General features: G+C 53.8%; 8 protein-coding genes across 8 annotated transcripts; 6 read left to right on the top strand and 2 right to left on the bottom strand.

The window, feature by feature from the left end:
• Nucleotides 1-361: 361 nt before the first annotated feature.
• Nucleotides 362-1809, top strand: BDP81DRAFT_285530 (uncharacterized protein; the record flags this gene model as incomplete). Its single annotated transcript, XM_060583027.1, has 2 exons — nucleotides 362-713; nucleotides 782-1809. Coding segments are annotated over 2 exons (1380 nt in total), but the record flags the coding sequence as incomplete, so codon positions are not given.
• Nucleotides 1810-2952: 1143 nt separating this feature from the next.
• BDP81DRAFT_332079 (acyl-CoA N-acyltransferase) lies at nucleotides 2953-4582 on the top strand (the record flags this gene model as incomplete). Its single annotated transcript, XM_060585564.1, has 2 exons — nucleotides 2953-4409; nucleotides 4465-4582. 2 exons carry the CDS (start codon nucleotides 2953-2955, stop codon nucleotides 4580-4582), a joined length of 1575 nt encoding a protein of 524 aa, XP_060439362.1.
• A 636-nt stretch (nucleotides 4583-5218) lies between these two features.
• BDP81DRAFT_465317 (batten's disease protein Cln3) lies at nucleotides 5219-6639 on the top strand (the record flags this gene model as incomplete). The annotated part of the gene is made up of 2 exons (XM_060594267.1): nucleotides 5219-5360; nucleotides 5417-6639. The coding sequence occupies 2 exons, from the start codon at nucleotides 5219-5221 to the stop codon at nucleotides 6637-6639; spliced, it is 1365 nt and encodes a 454-aa protein (XP_060439363.1).
• A 2152-nt stretch (nucleotides 6640-8791) lies between these two features.
• Nucleotides 8792-9841, top strand: BDP81DRAFT_454487 (uncharacterized protein; the record flags this gene model as incomplete). The annotated part of the gene is made up of 2 exons (XM_060592954.1): nucleotides 8792-9233; nucleotides 9342-9841. The coding sequence occupies 2 exons, from the start codon at nucleotides 8792-8794 to the stop codon at nucleotides 9839-9841; spliced, it is 942 nt and encodes a 313-aa protein (XP_060439364.1).
• A 1814-nt stretch (nucleotides 9842-11655) lies between these two features.
• Nucleotides 11656-12114, top strand: BDP81DRAFT_399390 (uncharacterized protein; the record flags this gene model as incomplete). The annotated part of the gene is made up of 2 exons (XM_060588569.1): nucleotides 11656-11855; nucleotides 11970-12114. 2 exons carry the CDS (start codon nucleotides 11656-11658, stop codon nucleotides 12112-12114), a joined length of 345 nt encoding a protein of 114 aa, XP_060439365.1.
• Nucleotides 12115-14593: 2479 nt separating this feature from the next.
• On the top strand, nucleotides 14594-16767 carry BDP81DRAFT_384508 (GMC oxidoreductase). Its single transcript, XM_060586954.1, has 2 exons — nucleotides 14594-15083; nucleotides 15138-16767. Exons 1-2 carry the CDS (start codon nucleotides 14735-14737, stop codon nucleotides 16559-16561), a joined length of 1773 nt encoding a protein of 590 aa, XP_060439366.1. The 5' UTR covers nucleotides 14594-14734; the 3' UTR covers nucleotides 16562-16767.
• A 35-nt stretch (nucleotides 16768-16802) lies between these two features.
• Nucleotides 16803-18094, bottom strand: BDP81DRAFT_465320 (chaperonin 10-like protein; the record flags this gene model as incomplete). Its single annotated transcript, XM_060594268.1, has 4 exons — nucleotides 16803-17050; nucleotides 17116-17335; nucleotides 17369-17754; nucleotides 17818-18094. 4 exons carry the CDS (start codon nucleotides 18092-18094, stop codon nucleotides 16803-16805), a joined length of 1131 nt encoding a protein of 376 aa, XP_060439367.1.
• Nucleotides 18095-18551: 457 nt separating this feature from the next.
• On the bottom strand, nucleotides 18552-19246 carry BDP81DRAFT_475659 (uncharacterized protein; the record flags this gene model as incomplete). The annotated part of the gene is made up of 2 exons (XM_060594743.1): nucleotides 18791-19246; nucleotides 18552-18710 (listed from the first exon to the last, which is right to left on the bottom strand). Exons 1-2 carry the CDS (start codon nucleotides 19118-19120, stop codon nucleotides 18552-18554), a joined length of 489 nt encoding a protein of 162 aa, XP_060439368.1. The 5' UTR covers nucleotides 19121-19246.
• Between the last annotated feature and the right edge of the window lie 350 nt (nucleotides 19247-19596).

The following is a 19596-nucleotide window of genomic DNA, read 5'->3' on the forward strand; positions in this document are numbered from 1 at the left end:
AAGCTGAAGATGATGATGCGAAACCAAGCTTGAGGCGAGACCGGGGTGGAGATGTCATGGCTCATGGAGCTTAGCTGGAGCAATCTGCCAAGAATTTTGGAGCTGGCGAGCTGGAGCTGGAGCTCCGGGGAGCTCAGCCATACAGCGCACGTGACAGTCATCACCCATTGACGTCATGGCAGCGTGGACGGGAGTTCCTGCTAAGAACTGGCGGAAGGTACAATTCTTGGCCCGGCAGAGAGCTCTTTCTGCTTCTGCCGGTGCTGTTTATTGTCCCTTTTGCCTTTTAAAACAATAGAAATGCTATTTTTTCCATAGTTGAGTGCACCATATAACCCACAATCCAGAAACAGACGTCGAAATGAGCTACGCGTTCCGTCGCGTATGCCTGCAACTCCCTGCCAGCTTCGGACCTAAGCATGGTCCTCTGCGTCAAGCTTTCCGCCCAGCCGGACCCGGCATTGTCACAAGACAGATCCCGATGAGCAGGCGCGCGTTTGGGCTCTCCACGAGACGGCAAGGCGATCTCGACGAGGCCAAGGCGAAGAAGACCAACCAAGATAACTTGAGCAGGGAGGAGGAAAAGGAGAAGCTGGAGCGCGACGAGCAGATCGCCTTGAGAAAACAAGAGGAAAGGCCATGGCACCGCGCTGGAGATGAGGTTGAGCAGCGGGAGTCGTCCAAAGATCCCACAAATGGCGATAAGACCCGCGGTATGCCAGCTCCAACGTTCCCTGCACCCGAGCACACATGCGGTGCACGAATGCTTACTGTTTCTCAGGACGACTACTCACAACACCAACGAGGCTCCTGAAGCTTATTTTGCCGTTGCCGTTCCATGCAGAACAGGCACGAAACATCCAGACTACCAGAGAAGACAAGGACGACGATGACAGGGATCAAATCGCCCCGCTTGCCCTCCTCGTCCACCCTCAGCAGCCGCTATCATACCTCGAGAGACTCCTTCAGGCTGAAATTCCACCCATCGACGATGGCCGCCGAGAACGCATCCCCAAGATATACTTCCGAGCAGAGGCAGATCACCAGGATGGCAAGGAGGACAAGAGTGCATCACAGAAGAAAGAGGGCAATGTCGCCTCTTACTCGGGTCTAGGTCACAAGGGCCCAAAGAAGGATCGCGATGACACGAACTGGGTCAGATGGAGTAGCAGTACCGAGGTCGGCGACTTCATTCGAGACGCTGCCCGTGGTCGAGAGTTCTCGATTGGCATCGAGGGCTACAAACAGGAGTTGCGTGTAGCTGTGCCGAGCTTCAATGACCGCACATACTACATGCGCGTTCGACTACGGAGAATGTCTCGCCGCGTCGAAGAGTTGGCGAAGCTCAAGCAAGAATGCGACACCCTCGCGCACCGTGGAGCGCATCGCATGGCACAGGGAGGATTCGGCCTCCTCGCCGGCTGGTGGGGAGTCGTGTACTATGTCACCTTCCACACCGATGCCGGCTGGGACCTCGTTGAGCCGGTGACATACCTGGCTGGCTTGTCGACCATCATGGGCGGTTACTTGTGGTTCTTATACATCAGCAAGGATCTCAGCTATAAGGCGGCCTTGAACATCACCGTCTCCAAGCGACAACAGGCGCTGTACCAGGAGCGCGGCTTTGATCCCTCTGCGTGGGAGGCGCTCGTTCACGAAGCCAACTCATTGCGTCGCGAGGTCCGCTTCGTGGCAACTGAGTACGATGTCGACTGGGACGAAACAAAGGATCTTGGCGGCGAGGAAGTAATGGAAGTTCTAGACAAAGAGAAGAAGGGGAGACGCAGAAACGACGAAGACGAAGACGATGCAGAAGAAGAGCGAGCAGAGCATAAACGCAAGGACGACAAGAAGAAGGAAAAGTCTGATGATGGGAGCGAGAACAAGACGGCATCATAGCAAGTTCCTAGAACCTTTCCAAGTGCGATACCCCTGTATGAATATAATAGCCACATTCTAGCATAATTAAAGCAAGTATATTCCAGAGGGTGAAGAGCGCACGAGGCCCCTGTAATTGTCTTGTCGTGGCCCTGTGGCTCGGTTCTGGCAGTGGTTGGCCATCTCACTGAAGAGGCATGCATCCGATGATCATGTGTGCCTCGCAACCAAGGAAGCATATCAGTTGTCAGGAGACTTGTCGCGTGGTGAGGTGGCATTTCTCCAGAGTCAGATCGCGGGGACCGATCACCAGTTGTCCGAGGGAAGATTTTCTCATGCTATTGAGCTCCATCGGGTGACCGGACACTAGCTTCGGTGTGTTCCGGTAAGGCTTGGCGAGACGCTCCGCTTTCAACCCTACTGGACGGCCCACCACATGGTAAATTCCGCGCCCCAGCAGCAAGGCGGACGTGAAAGGCCAAGGGAGCGAGGGGAGCCTTGAAAGGGAGGGGAGCTCTGACCCCTAAGGCGCCCAGACACCAGACAGCCCAACACCACCATCCCCGCCATAGACGCCAACGGGAGAGCTTCACCCCACTTGGTTAACGCATCATCACACCACCACCCAACCAACAGGTCTCTGTTTGTCAGAATCTCGCAACCTTCCATATGGCCCGTCACTGAATGGCTACTTTGATCTTCGAGAAGGGACACTAGAATCCATCCCCAGATCTGACGATACCTCTGCATCAACCCGGGGACAACGTGGTCCTCGACCGACGATCAAGTACAAAAGAACGACCGCTCGATATCACTCTGAGAAGCAGATCGACCCCGCCATTCTCCTCTTCCAGGCGTATCCCAAACGGCCACGAACCCAACCCCCCATTGGACAACAAAGACGCCTTCCTCTCTTGTCTACCGGTATCTGTCCTACCTCGCCGGGTCCCTAGGTACCCTGCCTTGCCTTGCGTGCTCGCCCTCCATCTCGTCCCCCTCCTACACCAGAAGCTAAAGCTCGGGCTACCTACCAAGGTATCCGCAGAACCGGTGCGGCAGCTCCACCCCGCGGCGATGGCCCCCCAAATCATCCACCTGCCAGACGGACAGAAGTTCACAGTCACACCAGTCTTTGCAGGCCTCTTTTTCAAATCTCATGATCTCAACACGCATAACAATCCTTTCCCCATCGGCTGGACCATTGTGCTCAACACCGAGGATGAGCCACTCGAGGTGGACAATGTCAACGGCCAGCAGGTCGAGGGCGAGGAAGACCGCGCCCGCCGGCGACACATACACAGCTTCAAACAGCCAACACTACAGTGTGATAACCTCTTCATCTCGTCGATATCACAGCCTTCGAGCACCGAGTTCAAACCCGCAGCGAGCCCGACCCGCCAGATCGCCATGATGCTCTGGGTCACGCTCTACTGGTACTTCCATCAACCACAACCGTCACCCTACCTCACGACCGATGCATCGAGACTGACGCCGGAAGAAGCGCGGCCCAAGGGCGAGTGGCGCATCAACATCAAGCGAGACGGGGTGCTGCGTGGAAGGAACCTCATACCAAAGCTTGAGCGCATGGGACTGATTGCATCGCTGGACTCGGCGGTGGGAACGAACCTCAAGGATAACGGCGAGGAATGGTCGCAGATGTTCGTCTCACGGCGCATGTTTTGGCAGATACCAGGGCGGCTCTTCTTGTTCACCCTGCAGCGCACCAGCGCCGCATCGACGACGGGCCCCGAGTCGCCAAACGGGAGCAGACCGACTTCACCTGCTCGAACCGAGTCAATCCACTCGAGGCATCACACGCCCATACACTCTCCGCATCAGTCCACGGGTGGCCGTTTCGATGTTGACCTCCCTGGAGGACCTCCACCGATGACCATGGTCACGACCTTGAACTTCCCCATTGGACCGTTCTATTCCAGCTCACATCTCCCGACGTACTACCCGCCGGCGCCTCTGATGTACACAGTCACAAACGGCGTGCGCCATCCCATCCGCCGGAAACCAGGCCGGATGGGAGAAGTCTTTTACTCGCGCTACGTCCCGAGCGTCGGACAATACCTGTCGTTCCGCGTGGCGTCACTTACACCAGAGCCGGTCCCCTACCTGGGACCCCTGGGCCCCAAACCCGTCGAGAATGGCCACCTCGCGAGCCTATCCGATACAGACCTGCTGCAGTCATGGCTGGCGAATCCGCGGGTGCAGAAGTTCTGGGGAGACTACTCGCCGGAGTTTTTGAGCAACGCACTTAGCTCCAAGCACTCGTTCCCCGTGATTGGCATGTGGGATGGAGTGCCGTTTGGATATTTCGAGATTTACTGGGTTAAGGAGGATATTCTGGGCCAGAAGCTGGGGAGCGATGCTGGAGACTACGACCGTGGCATCCATGTGTTTGTCGGCGAGGAATGGGCGCGGGGACGGGTGCCGGCGTGGTTGACCAGCTTGGTGCACTGGTGCCTTACTGACGACTATCGCACGATGCATGTCTGCTTGGAGCCGCGGATCGACAACGCAAGGTGAGCCCCTATCATCTACTTCCAGTGACATACCCGAGCTAACCTGAAGTCACAGATTCCTGCAACATCTTCAGTACGCGGGCTTCGCCAAGGAACGAGAGGTCGCGTTCCCACACAAGCAATCCTATCTGATGAAGCTGAATAGGGATGCCTGGGAAGGCCCAGCCCTTTGATGACTTGCGTGGATCTTGTTCAACCACATATACGGGGAAATGTTACAACACCAGAGGCTGGAGTACAGAAACCGGTGTTGGCCGCGTTTAAGCGCTTACAAGTGGCAGAGTGCGAATTTGCGAAACCGATGATGTGCTCATAATGAGCGAGAAAGGAGATACCCGATCTAAACCTCGGAATAGAGGATGAAATAGTCGAACAAAATATCGTTATAACACTTCATCTCGTCTCACATTTGCGGTCGCGACCAACATTCTTCAAGGGCTGTTTCTCTCAGGTGAGCAGCCACTTAACGTGACGACGTCACAGCGCAGTGGGTGAGTCGCGTGGCTGAGACGGGGGGTTCCCAGCACACTGAGCACACTAGCTTGTGTGGGTCCCGTCCCCTTCGGCTACATTATCCCGAGAACGTGGTTGGCTGTACGGCACGCGGGCGGCGTACCCCGGTCGAGTGTTGCGCTGAGGCACTGAGACAGCGGTTATCTTGTGACCGATGTCCGACAGTCGAAACCGTCGGATGCCAACCGCCCCAAACCTAAACCTCAGAACGACCGTCGTGATAAGACGATTTGAACCCGCCCCTTCTCTCGATGCCGTCTTCTCTCTGGATTCGATAACAGCGCTGTGAGGGAACTATGACTGGCCGATCGCCTTCGTCCTCCGGCCTTTTCCCCATGCCTGGATCACCGTCGTCGTCTTGGGCAATGTACCGCGCCCGCTTATCTGCCCTCTTTCGAAATGCTGATACCCAGGTAATCGTGGCCTTTTGGCTGCTCGGTGCGCCTCTCAGCTTCTTTCTGCTAGGTCTTTCTATGTGCTGACGTGTAGTTTAGGTCTCATCAACAACGTCCTCTACGTCATCATCCTCTCCGCCGCCCAAGACCTCGTCGGCTCCAACGTCCCGAAAGGCGTAGTCCTCCTCGCCGACGTCCTCCCCTCCTTCTTCACGAAACTGATCGCCCCCTACTTCATCCACCGCGTACCCTACTCCCTGCGCGTTCTGATCCTGATCGCCCTCTCGTGCTCAGGCATGCTCCTCGTCGCCCTCACGCCGCCCACGAAATCCGTCGCTGTAAAGATGGTTGGCGTCGTCATCGCCAGCCTCAGCTCCGGCGGCGGCGAGCTCAGCTTCCTCGGGCTGACGCACTACTACGGCCCCATGAGCCTCGCGGGCTGGGGCAGCGGGACGGGCGCGGCGGGGCTCGTCGGAGCGGGTCTTTACGTGGTGCTCACGGACTGGTGGGGTTTCAGCGTGCGCAACAGCCTGTTGTTCTCTGCGTGCTTGCCGTCCATCATGTTTGTGAGCTTCTTCGTCATACTGCCAAAGGGGCCGCTCAAGGCGGGACGGAAGGAGTATACGGTTGTTCCGGAGCAGGATTTGGAGGACGAGGACGTCGAGGAGCTGTCGCAGAACGCGGCGTCGTCGGCTCTGCTTGCACCGGGGCCCGCGACTACGTCGACGGCGTATTCGGTGCAGCACGCTGATGCGCATAGCTTTGAGCATAACTTGAGGAGGGCGAAGGCGCTTTTCTTCCCGTATATGCTGCCGCTGCTGCTGGTGTACATTGCAGAGTATACCATCAACCAGGGTGTTGCGCCAACGCTACTCTTCCCGCTGGCGTCATCGCCGTTCAAGCAGTTCCGCGAGTTCTATCCCATGTATGGATTCCTGTACCAGCTGGGTGTCTTTATTTCGCGGTCCTCGACGCCGTTTTACCGGATTCACCGCCTCTATCTACCTTCGCTGTTGCAGATTGCCAACCTCGTGCTGCTGACGTGCCACGCGCTATTCGACTTTATCCCGTCGGTGTACGTGGTTTTCTTCATTGTATTCTGGGAGGGTCTCTTGGGAGGCGCGGTGTACGTCAATACCTTTGCGGAGATTATGGAAAAGATACCGAGCGAAGACAGGGAATTCAGCTTGAGCGCGACGAGTGTGAGTGATAGCGGGGGTATCTGCATTGCCGGGTTCGTCGGTATCGTCATGGAAGTGCAGCTTTGCAACTGGCAGGTTGCGCATGGGCGGGATTGGTGCCGCAAGATCAAGGTTGGATGAAAGGTGACTATCAGGACGGGGTGCTATGCTGTGCAGCACCTTGGCAGCGCTTGTGATGAGCGTGGGGGGCCCGCGACTGGAGAGGGTTCTGGTACCATGTTTCGAGAGGGGTGCCGTTCACGATCCGGCAACGGGCGCTTGGGTTACACGGTGTCGGGGCCGGGGGTTGGCCGGACGGGGCGTTGATTGACGACGCTCAGCGCGGCGGGGCACGACTTTTGTTTCCCCATCGGAGTCAACCGCTTCGAGAATACAGTTTTAATAAAACAGTGTATCAATATATGCCTTTTCAGGCTTGCCTTGAAGAAAGGTTGACTGTACTGACGACTACTTTCCATCAAGGTTTGCAACCGGCATTGATAGCTTCAACCGGGATGGCCTCGATGGGAAGCAGTCAACACTACAGTCAACCTTTTTTCATGGCAAGCCTGAAAAGGCATATATCGATACACTGTTTTATTGAAACTGTATTCTCGTACTTGTGACTCAATTGGACTCATTTCGTCGATAACAAGGTACTTGGGTCAGCCACAGGAGAAACGTTCGGGTGGTCCCTTGTCTCTCTAGACTCGGCAATGCATATCGATTGGAGATATCAAAGACGGGATCGAATCAACCAGGGCGGGCCCAGGGGCGGTATTGGGTGTGGCAGGGTGGTGAATGAGGCTGTTCCGACGTCAGACATTGTGCCACTTGCACTGACGGAGTCAAAGGGGTCCACAAATACGTTATGGCGCGTCGCTTGATTTTCTGGCATGATTTTTCCGTCTGGTTCAGAGAACAGCTGATGCAACATGCCATGATGGGTCCTTTTTTCTTTTCTACCTTTTGATAACTACCACAATCATCAATGAGATCAATTAGACAACAAACCTGACGGCTTAAGCCAATCTGAGATTCAGGTTTCAGTGATTTGCTCATTGCACCATGATTCGTGCCGGTTGGTGTTGGCCGTTGTTGAAGAGATTTTCTTGGGCCAATTGAGCGTTGATACGTTCTCGGGAGGGTCCCGGGGAGGCTAACATTAGGGACAGCGCAGAACGGGATGTTCCAACGGCGTTGCACTGACCGCCGGGCGACCATTTATTTGCATTGTTTCCACCTTGGCGCGAAAGAAGATGAAGGGAAAATTAGAGAGAGAAAGGCTATCTGAGTAGCCTAGACGGACGTGTTCCGGACGGCGGTCAGCGGCGAGTGAGCGAGTGGCCAGCGACCAGGTTTTGCACTCCAACCAACCCGAGAAATTTTCATTCGTAGTCATTGTTCTTCGGCGTCTTGTCGTAGTAGCTTCTCATTCGCCTCAGGGTCTTAGTCTCGGTGGTAATAGTAGCCAACGTTGATTCATGCAGGAAACGATTACTTGCTATCCGCCACTTTTCGCGGTCCATTTCCTGAAATTTTCTCTCACTCTGAAGGGAAGGTACGGCGTGCGGTCATCGGTGTAAGGCAGTCACCGCTGGGCCCGTTCCGGTTCATATTCGCCCAGAAATCTGAATTCTCTTACACTGAGATTTGAGATCTGGCAGTCTCTCTTGACCAAGATTGCTCGACTCGCCTTATCTGCACGACACGAAACAATTCTCCTTTCACTCACCCCTGCTTTTTAAAGGTTGAGTGGCATCATCAGCCCAGATTCCTCGAATAGTCACCGCCTTTGGTCTGGTACTACCTTATTCTACGGGCACCTTATCCGAATACACAGCTACGAATATCCCACCCTCGAGTATCATTCACCCAGACCTCCCACCCCATCTCGACCTCGACCTGCCAAGTGGTTCTAGATTACGGATCCAATATCCGTACCCGCGTCGTTTCTTTCCCTCTGCACCTTCCCGCGCCCCTGCCGCAGCTTCCATTTCCCATCCCACCTCGACCTGAGGCTCGGCCTGCAACGCTCGCCCGTTGCCTCCTTCGGCTCTAACAACCAAAGGCCTGAGGAAACGGAAAGTGATACCACCACCGCCCAGTCCTCTCCTTCCCCTTGAAAAGTTGCCGCACCTCAATCGGACGACTTCTTTCCTTACCTACCTTTTTTTATATCTTCACCTTCTCTGAATCTTTCCGACTCTTTTTCCCCTTCACCACCGAACGGAGCTTTACCATTCTACCCTTCACAGACCATACGCCTTGGCAGCTTCGGTACACCTCCATCATGGACAACATAGTCGAATGCAAAGGCATGGCTCACCCGTATCTACCTCTCGGCAAGTTACACATCTTACCAGAGCCCGAATCCCTCCTCGCAGACCTGGCGAATCTAGATCTCTCAGAGGAAATCAAGCCACCCACATTCCACCTCTTCAAGGACCTCCCCGCCGAAATCCGCCTCAAGATATGGCGTCTCGCAGCACCCAAGCCCGCCGTCGCCGAGCGCATGCCCAACAACTTCACCTTATCCTATGGTCTCCAGCGCCCTGTCCCTGCGCTTCTGCAGGTCTGCCAGGAATCTCGCACTGAGATGTTCTACGACCCTGAGAACCCACGTGGTTTGAGAGATGAGCAGTTTGAGATGCTGTATCTCTCGCCAGGACACCGGGCACAGGGCAAGGGCGTGTATATGAATTATCGCGATGATACGCTGTTCATGTACAGAGGTCAGTCTCATTCAGTTTACCCTTTCACTCAACTAAGTACTTTCTTTACCTTGCTTTTTGCACCATCCAAACAAAGAGGAAAATCTCAAAAGACTAACACATTCACAGGCCCGTCTCAATCAATCATGCCCTCTGCCCACTGCTTCGCCAACCTCCGCCACCTGGCCATGGAATGGGGCCTTCGCCCCTGCTGGGTGCAGAGCCACTGCAACGAGGGCGTCCGTCTCCTCCGCCAGTTCCCCAACCTCAAGACGTTCACCCTCCTCGTCAGCTTCAAGATCTACAACGAGCTGCCTTTGGGCGAGTCTGGCAGCAAGCACCGCGAGCAGACGCAGAAGCGCCGGGCGCTCAATGAGATCAAGACTTGGGTTTTGGACGCCATTGACCAGGCTTTGGAGCGAGATGACAGTGCTTTCGCTGCTGCCGTTGCCAGGGCTGATGCCAACAACAACACCAATGTCGACACCGCCTCTGGCTCTTCATCTCAGTCTGCGTCTACATCTACGGCTGCGTCTTTGGCTTCGTCTGCATTTACCAACCAGTGGTCTCCGCCTGAGGTCAGAGTCGTCCCGAAGACAAAGTACTGGACCATGCCGGCGTGGGCCTAGAACTCCCCGCACGGCGTTACTCGCCAGTACATTGTTGGGATCATGGTCAAGGGTTCTCTGACGTATGGTCAGAGAAAGCGGGATGGGTACTACTACGGGCACCTTTATCAGGTCTATACTGGGAATCGCCATGCGCACCTTCGCTAAGGTCCGCCAGTTGGCCGGACTTGGGGGCCGGCGAGTATTAGGGGCGGATGCCGCGGATAGAGGAGAGAGGGGATGAGGGGATTCACGGCACATTGAGACTCACATAAGGGAACATGATGGTTCTTTCAGCAGCATGGCATTGGGGAGGGCCTTTGGCTTTTGTTTCTGGGTTTGATTTCAAAAAAGGGCACGATCGCGACGGGGCGTTAGCTTTTGATTTTCTTTGATACCAACCGATAGATAAATCGATGACACCACACCTCTCAGTTCCTACCTCTATGGTGGATTAATGATAATGATACCATATCCTCCATATATTTATAATTCCGGTTGTCAGCTCATTCCAATTGCATTGAAGCGTCCAACACAGAGTGAGCTGTGAGGGTGTTGGTGAGAGCCTCAAGACGGGATGCGACGTTGTTGTACAAGGTCCCTCAGGGGGAGTGGCCTATCGGAGGAGGCCTAGCTGCAGCGCTGTAAGTACGGCCTCGGCCGAAATCAGGGGAGTTACCTTTGACTTTGACTCGGCCACTGATGGGTGACCCCCACGCCAGCGATACCAAAAAGTGGGAATCGGAGCCAGGGCCTCTTGCAATTCGCGACGTGCTTGTTTCTACTCCTCACCGCATCCGTATCGTGGACGATTGTCTATCTCTTCATCACGGGATCATGCCTCGCCATCTCCGAGGGACGTGGTCTCCGCGCCGTCTCGCGCGAGTGCGAGGTGTGATAGGGACTGCTGTTCGGGAATACGATGGGTGCTTCGGAAGACGGGGGTGAGCTCGGTCGGACGTTGCGCTGTATGGTGGGCCGGGGCTGGTATGTTGGTTCCGATTTACGGGATGTATGTTGGTTTGGTTTGTGGGTACTGTAGTCTTGTTTAATGGAATTAGAATTCGGTGGATTCAAGTGTTGTATCTGTACTTTCTTGTTGCATTTGCTTGGCTGGCTGTTCTTGTTGATGAGAGATGGTGTTGGAGAAGTGCTTGGGGATACCGGTCGGTAGGTTATTGCGCCGTGGAATTAGGTAGCGTGTTAGTGCTGTTGATGTCTGTTGATTTTCGACCCGGATAGCTGGCATGGGGGTTCGCTCACATGTCTACGGCATCAATTGTCTCGTCATTTCAAACTCTTTCCGGTTCATACTCTGGAACAATGTTGCGTTCTACTTTTCGCAAGCTTGAAGCAATTACGATGGAAGGTGATGTATCTAATCGTAGAGCGCCCAGAAGTGAGGACTGGAACCTAGGTAGTGATCGGTGTCGACAGAAAGAACTCCGATAACAAGCCGGGATATTCTCTTCATTTTCCCCGGCCAGTGAATCGAATTGTTCTGGAAAGCTTCCACGCATGTTCTTTGCGAAATCCTCCAATCAATGAGTGACTGCTGAATCTTTGGGGGGAAGGAAAGGGAGAAATGATGCACCTATGACGCACCTGCCGCGGGCGCACGCCTTTCCCCGGATTCTCTCAAGCGTCTTGGTGTCGTCACCATCCAATTACAGGACAGCCTCCAAACTTCAACTTCACTTCGTGGTCTAGGCCTTTTGACTCGCAACATTGAACCTCATTCACGACACACGAGCTTTGTAAAGGATTCCATCGTCGATCAGAGAGGTTTTACAAGAAGAAAAGCCCGTATATCCGCCCTCATAAGTAACGCCAAAATGATCCCCGCAAGATCCCTCCCCCTCCGCCGCCTCGCCACCTCGCGACCCGTCTCCGGACTCGGAGCCACGACGGCACCCTTCGCAGCGGCGCGCCGGGTCCAGGTCCGGTGGAGCACGCATAACCCCAAGGAGGGCGACCTCGGTGGGCCCGGCGGGCAGGAACCTGTGCCGTCTACCAGCGGCGCCTCGCAGAGCTGGTGAGTTTATCTATCTCCGTCTTACCCCGAGTGACAAGATTCTCAAAGGGATCCTTGTTATTGTGCCTTGGTCATGCCCGTGGGCCCGTTGTTAACGTACGTTGGGTGGATTAGGCCGACGTTGGTTGCTATTGCTGCTGTGGGACTTGGTGTTGGGGGGTATCTTGTTCATATGACGGGCAAGTCCAAGGGGCAGGGGGCGGTTATGGAGAAGGGGGAGTTTGATAAGTTGGCCGAGAGGGTTGCGTCGAGGAAGTAGAGGTTGCTGGGTTAAAGCTTGGGGAAAGGCTGGGGTTTTCGGGCCGAATCTGTAAGGAAGCTGTGTAAGTTTGAGGTTGTGAATAAGGTTTGAGCTACTGGCACATCAGGTGGTTCTTTGCAGCAAAGGCAAGCATTCATTTGAGTCTTGACTCTTGAAATTGGTCAATTTGATGCAAGTCAGCTTTGCTGGCGGTGATGCTCGACCATAGGCATACTGTCTTGTGGAGGATAACGGTCACGATCTACCACTATCTTTGCTCGCGTCGAGTTCGGGTTTAGGAGAAAACTACGGATTTTGCGGTTTCTGATAAATCAGATGGGTACCGTGCGACCTTCAGCTACTGGAACACGGACATCAAGAAGATTGTCTTCCCTTCGTAACTAGTTACTCCCATGACCATCTTGTTCTCTACAGGAATACACAAAAAGGTCGGAGTGAGATATTTTGAGAATCACACTCACGCTGACTCAACGTCGTCTCCATTGGTCTGGCTTGGGCATCTCCATCCTTGACCTTGATCCGTAGTTGATTGCGTAGCAACTCTGAACTCCTCGAGACAGCCTTGAAACAGGAAAAATACGGTTTCAACAACTTGATTGGTTTTTCATCCGCTATCAGATCGCAATTCGGAATTAGTTGAATTGATTCGAGTCTTCACGCAAATTAACCAATTTTCAAACCTTTCTACCTCTAAACTAGAGCCTTGTAACTTCACAAGAGTTACTTTATAAAGTCCATGGTATTTTTTCGCTTCGGCTACTCGGATCTGTTGCAGTTAGGAATGTGACGAACGGGATTGAGGAGCCAATGTTCCATTGCGAGTACTGGGAATGCCCACTTTAGACTAGAGAGGGCTAATATAACGATAGATCCCTCCTGTCTACAAGTTTTACTCACCAAAGATAATGCAGACTGCCAATCTCGGGACGGCGTGCCACTTGGATTTAACTGCCAGGCATTTTGTAGACGCGATCAACAAGGGGCTCTTGCTAGTTGCCTGTGTGTCGCAAGAGATATGAGGTCACACATGAGACATAGAAACCATACCTCACCAAGTGGTGGACGGGAAAAGCACTGCACATTCCAAATTGCCTAACCTCGAATTCCCTTCTTTCATCAGATAAAAAAGTCTATAACGGAATAGAGCTGGAAATCAGAAATGGTGTGTACAGTACTCAATAAGATAGAAAAGCAATGAGTGAACGAGTGTCATCTCGGAGTTAAGAACAACAGGGGCATGGCCCCAAGTTTATGTATTCATCCCGAACTAGGAATCCGACATCGCTTGGAAAAGGAGGATTCTGCGAGTTATCGTGCCAACCAGATCTACCGAGCTTACTACCAGCGGTATAACCCAGGCATGTTCGTCTCAAGTTCACTGCTAAAAGTTTCCTTTGTTGTTTGGACAAGGGTTCGTTCTTTCTCGTTGTCAGTGGAGCATCCGATGCTTATTGTTCTCTTACTTAAGCGGCAAGTCATCCAGACCCAGTCGAGAAACCCACCTCAAAAAGTTGTTTTCGGCCCTTTGTTCTTTCGCCAACTCAGAATGCAAGCATGACACACATGGGGCACAGGTTCCCTTAATTCCCTTGATTGCTTAGAAAGCGGTAGCATAGACCCGTTTGTTGTTTGTTTTTTGAGATCCATGCCCACCTTCTGTATGTGTATTTCCGTAAACCCGTTACTTCATCAGATTGAGCATCTAGAATGTTGGTGAGGTCCACATATGCCAGATCTTTTCTACTTGGCGAGTGCGCTTGGCACTTGAGCTTGAAATTTAGCCGTCATAGTGCACCGCGTAACCTTTGAGATCTACCGAGCCGGCGTCTAGAATAGCACTTAGTTGCATTGAAAGGCCACCTTTGCGCAAGGTTGCAATCGTTTCCGGGCATGACGTGTGCCAAAGCTTTCCATGGTTCTCGTCCTCAACTTTGGACGACAGCTGCCAAATTCGTCGCGGGAGCATGATTCAACGTCCGCCACCCTGTCGGGCACTCTCTTCTGTCCTCAGCCCTCATTGGCCTTAGCGGGCTATGCTGGCAAGCCATGAGTAGGAGCCCCTGTAGGGTCCCGCCGATCTACGCAGATATTTCTGCAGCGACGGGTTCCAGATCCCAGGAACGTTGGGCTTTCTGATGGTTGATAAGCATCTCGCGCCGCCAACTACCGGTGGATCGGTCCGATCAGATATGCCCTCATTGCTCTCAGCGGTTGTTGACGACCAATGGCGTCCAGAACCGCTGGGCCCCAATTATAACTCGGCTTCTGCGGCTGCGCTGTACTCCGTCCTCCCGAGTCTTGAGTAAGTTGGCCCGTATGGATTGCACTGACGAAATAGGAGGGAGGATACAGCTCTTCGGTTAGCCCTCGGAGCGTTACTGCAAAATCCGGTTTGACGGTGATGGTAGCTGTTTGGATCCGCGCGGGTGACGTGATTGAGGGATTTGAAGAGCTTGGATTTGACTGCGATGTTGTTGAATTTTCTTTTCAGTGTTCGTTGATATAAACACAAGCCTTCGCCTTCGAAGCTATCGTTTGATCACCATCCCAGTGGACTTGTATACATTCTCTTGCCGCACGTGCACTCATTCCAGACCTTGGCAGTATACAGACAACCATGCGGAGCTTCCTCACCACATCTACCCTCCTCTCTGGAGCCGCGGCCTTGGCCGTCCGCTGCAACAACGCGTCCAGCAATGGCTACGACTACATCGTTGTCGGAGGCGGTACTAGCGGTCTGGCCGTTGCCAACCGTCTGTCAGAAAACCCTGCCGTATCAGTCCTGATCATCGAGGCCGGCGGCTCAGTCTTTGACAATGTCAACGTCACCAACCCTAACGGATACGGTCTTGCCTTTGGCACCGACATCGACTTCGCCTACCAGACGACCAAGCAGGCCTTCGGTGGTGGATCGGTCCAGACCATGCGTGCTGCCAAGGCTTTGGGAGGAACCAGCACTATCAACGGTTCGTGGTGATCATCGATTAAGAAGGCTGGACTCAGATGCTAACAACATCAAGGACTGGCCTACACCCGCGTCGAAGCCTCTCAGATCGACGCTTGGGAGCAACTCGGAAACGAGGGCTGGAACTGGGACGCTCTCTTCCCCTATTACCTCAAGAGCGAACACTTCCAGACCCCAGAGCCCGCGCGCCAGGTCGCCGGCCGTCTCGAGTATGAGGCCGACGTCCACGGCGAAGACGGGCCCCTCCTGACCGGCTGGACCTTCGGCCAGACCAACGGAACCATGCCCGCCGTCCTAAACTCGACCTTCCAGAACCTCGGTCTCCCCTGGAATGAGGACGTCAACGGCGGAAACATGGTTGGCTTCTCCGTCTTCCCCCGCACCGTCGACCAGGCCAACGCCGTCCGCGAGGATGCCGCCCGCGCCTACTACTACCCCTACCAGAACCGCACCAACCTCAAGGTTCTTCTGAACACGAGCGCACAGAAGCTCACCTGGAAGAACGCTACCCTCCCTACCGCCGACGGCGTCGAGATCGTTTCCGCCGATGGCTCCAGCAGCGTCGTCAAGGCCAACAAGGAGGTCATCCTCTCCGCCGGTGCCCTCGTTTCCCCTCTGATCCTCGAACTCTCTGGTATCGGCAGCGCCAACGTTCTCAAGCAGCACGGCATCAACACCGTCGTCGACCTCCCCACCGTCGGCGAGAACCTCCAGGACCAGATGAACAACGGCCTCTCCTTCGACATGAAGAACATGAGCATCGACGGCACCCTCACCACCGTCGCCTACCCCTCCGTCGCCCACGTCTTCGACAACGCCGAGGAGGTCGCCGCCCAGATTAAGGAGGCCCTCCCCGCCTACGCCGCAAAGGTCGCCTCCGTCAACGGCAACGCCACCCGCGCCTCGGACCTCTTGGAGTTCTTCCAGCTGCAGTGGTCTCTCATCTTCGAGTCCCAGATCCCCATCGCCGAGGTCCTCGTCAACGCCGGCTCCGGATCCTGGAGCAGCGAGTACTGGGGCCTCCTCCCCTTCGCCCGCGGCAGCGTTCACATTGGCGGCAACTCCACCTCCCGCGCCGTCATCAACCCCAACTACTTCATGCTGGACTGGGATCTGCTCGAACAGGTCGAGATCGCAAAGTACATCCGCAAGCTCTACAGCACCGCGCCCTTCTCTACCTACACTGGAACCGAGATCCGTCCCGGTACGGACGTCGTCGCTGCTGATGCGGATGATATCGAGGGTTGGGAGAGCTACATCAAGGGCAACTACCGTTCCAACTTCCACCCCGTCGGCACCGCTGCCATGATGCCCCGCGAGAAGGGTGGTGTCGTCGACGCCAGCCTCAAGGTCTACGGCACCGCCAACGTCCGCGTTGTCGACGCCTCCGTCTTGCCCTTCCAGGTGTGCGGTCACCTTGTCAGCACCTTGTACGCTGTTGCCGAGAGAGCAGCGGATCTCATTGCCGAGAGCTCGTAGAGAGGTACTTGCTTCATGTTCTTAGAACGACTTGGTAACATGTCGCTCTTCTTCCACATTTCTCAGTAAATATTACAAGCACAATTAGATGTTCATACCCATAGAGTAGAGTGTACAATAGTCACGCGACTTAGTCAATCAGGTTTACATTTCAAGTTTAGATCAAGTTCAGTGTCCGCATGGGAATCGACCCGAAAGCCGCCGACATCGCATGGCTATCAAAATTGCTTATGCAGGGCACCTAAGAAACAGTATTATAGACAATCTTCTCTCCACTGATGGGGCGCATGTGGTCTTTCGACGGGTCGTTGACTTGCTTCGATCCAAAGAGTGGGATGCCTTCCGCCCCGATGTTCTCAAGTCCTCCTGGCATCAGACGCACCGGGTTTGCCTGCAACTTGACTTTTCCCAAAGAGGCTTCGGATCCGAGATAGTCGTAAAACCGTGTTGCAAACTCACGGGCTTCAGGATTGGCTGGGAATGTGACGCCTGTACAAAATGGTCAGTAGAGGAACCTTCCCATTTCAAAGGACAACTTGACTGTGACCGCTCACCTTGATATTGGATCTCTACACCAAGACCCTCCCAGACCGCACCGGTGACCGGCTTGATCCTGAGCTTCAATGGATCGAACCCTGCGAGAGCGGGTGCCCGGAACACTGCCAACTTCCCCTCGGCGACCAACGTATCATGCACACGTTCGACGGACGGAGACTGCGAGACCGTGTCTACGCCGTAGTGGACCCCGCCAGTTGCACCACAGACCTGAAGTACCTTTGTTTGTCAGTCAGAGTCTCTGTAGTCAACTAACTCGTCGTATGAGTAAGGTGCTTGGCGCAGCATGTCATGCTTTGCCCTGCTGGCGGCACCGATGAGACGGATCCTCGTCCCCGAAGTTCTCTCAGCCAGGCGCACGAGCTGTGCGGCAAATAGGCCTAGTGATGTTGTTGCACCGTAGACGAACACGTTCACGGGCTCCCCGTCGGCGAGTTTGAGGTGGTTGAAATTCTGGGATTCGGTAAATGGCCCCGGGAGTTCAAGTCGGCGAAAGACACCCTGAGCGGCTGTAAGTCCACACAGACTGATAGTGACTGCCTCTTGGGATGGCATTTCGCTGGGAATATTCCATGTGAGGTCATGATCGATGACGAGATATTCAGCCAAGGCTCCTGGGCGGCAGTTAACCGAACACGCTACATATATCCATACTTAGCACCTCGCTCATCTGACTGAGAATTATGCATTGCTTTACTAACCGCCTTGAACGAATCCGGCTACATGAGCTCCGACCTTGAGGCGAGGGTCATCGATGTTTTGGATGTCTTTGCCAATACTGGCGACCTCTCCAGCGAAGTCGCTACCGATCACACGATACTCCTGCGCCGCAATTGGATTGTATGTGTAGAGGGCGTCCACATGATTAAGCGCAACTGCTCTCACACGGACGAGGGTTTCTCTTGGACCTGGCTGCGGAGTCGGAATATCTTGTACAAAAACGGAGTGATCCTTTGGTATCAAGGTCAAGGCTTTCATTGTAGTATCGGCAATGGAACTTGAGTCTAAGTTTTGGGATCAAATGGGCATGAAAATCGAGTGAGGTTCATTCAGAGTTTCTCCCAGGGAGAGAGTACTAGAACCTATATATGACTACCTATACTACAGGTACATTTGGGTTGAACAAAAAAGCCCCAATCCACGCAATCGAGTACCTTTGCTTTCAAATTCCATTTAGTGACGTTGCGAAAACGAGAAAGTCCGTGGACTATTATCATATGTAAACCCCGGTCTTCAAGCTGACATGGACTTAAGCGGACTGCTCTGTAAACCTAAGTCCGACCTTGTTTCCCACATATGAAGTCTTGCCTGAGTCATTCATTTGAAGGCCGGTAGTTTGTAGATTGATGATTTTGGGAACCTTGAGAGATAGCCCAGGACATTATTGTTCAATCGCGTGCAGGTAAGCAGCAACTTCGGGACCGAACATGCGATCTTAAACAAGGTAGCCCGCTGCCTCAACCAACCATGTCTGGCAGTCCTCGAGGGTGACCTTTTTGCCAGACGCATCCTTGTCATCTCTGTTAGTAAAGCATTCTGAAGGCATGGCAGGAATAATCGAAATGTTCGCAAAAAGGCACCTCGGGTGACCTGCCTGAAGGGCAATCATACAATGACGAGGCGGTCTATGCAGAGGAATCACAGTCGTTTAGAGAAGTCAAGTAAAAGCCTCACCTTATCGTCGGCCGCGTTCAAAGTCTTTCCCGGAGCCTTCGCCTGGTATGCACTGGCCTCGAAACCGCAGACAGGCCTCTTAACGATCTTTTCCACTCCCCAGTTGAGCATCGCGCCTTCGTCAAAGTGCTTGGCATCAACCCATTGAAGTGGAACCCTTTTGGTACGAATGTCGGAAGTATTTGCGAAGTCATGACTGCGTTTGACCTCGAATTTGAAGCCATTACGAACGTCGCCGGTCGCGTGAATCTTGACACCGATGTCATCCTCAGTGTGAGAGCGGACAAAATACGCCCAGTGGTCTTTGAAAGGTGAGCCATTATAGATCATCAAGTCTAACCAAAAAGGCTCCAGGAGGTCCTTTCGAGGGTACGGTTGGCGGCGTTGGGACCGGAGGTGGGGTGGGGGCCCTCTGGACAAGCGGCGGCGGTGGGGGTGGCGGAACACCGCCGGTAGAGAAAGACATCTTGGAATAACTATCGGAGGTTTACTTTGTCGTCTCTATTGGTATCGCTCTGTAAAGCAACGAAGGCCAGGTGAGAGTTCTTGATCCTCTTGAGGACCGGTATTTACAATCTGGCAGCAGCCGCAAGCGCTACAGCCCCGCAAATAATGTCTCAAGGCCCCTTTGTTGCGGGGAGATTGCTTGGTATCACGGAATGGAGCAATTTGTGAACTCGAAGCTTGAAATATTGAATCTATGAATCTACTATTTTCTCTGAGGATATCCAAAACAACGCTCGCTATATAAAATATGACATAATTAAGATATTGATATTTTCCCATGAAACATGAAACTGTAATAG

Source organism: Colletotrichum phormii, assembly GCF_030913505.1.
Source record: "Colletotrichum phormii strain CBS 102054 chromosome Unknown BDP81scaffold_29, whole genome shotgun sequence".
NCBI lineage: Eukaryota > Fungi > Ascomycota > Sordariomycetes > Glomerellales > Glomerellaceae > Colletotrichum > Colletotrichum phormii.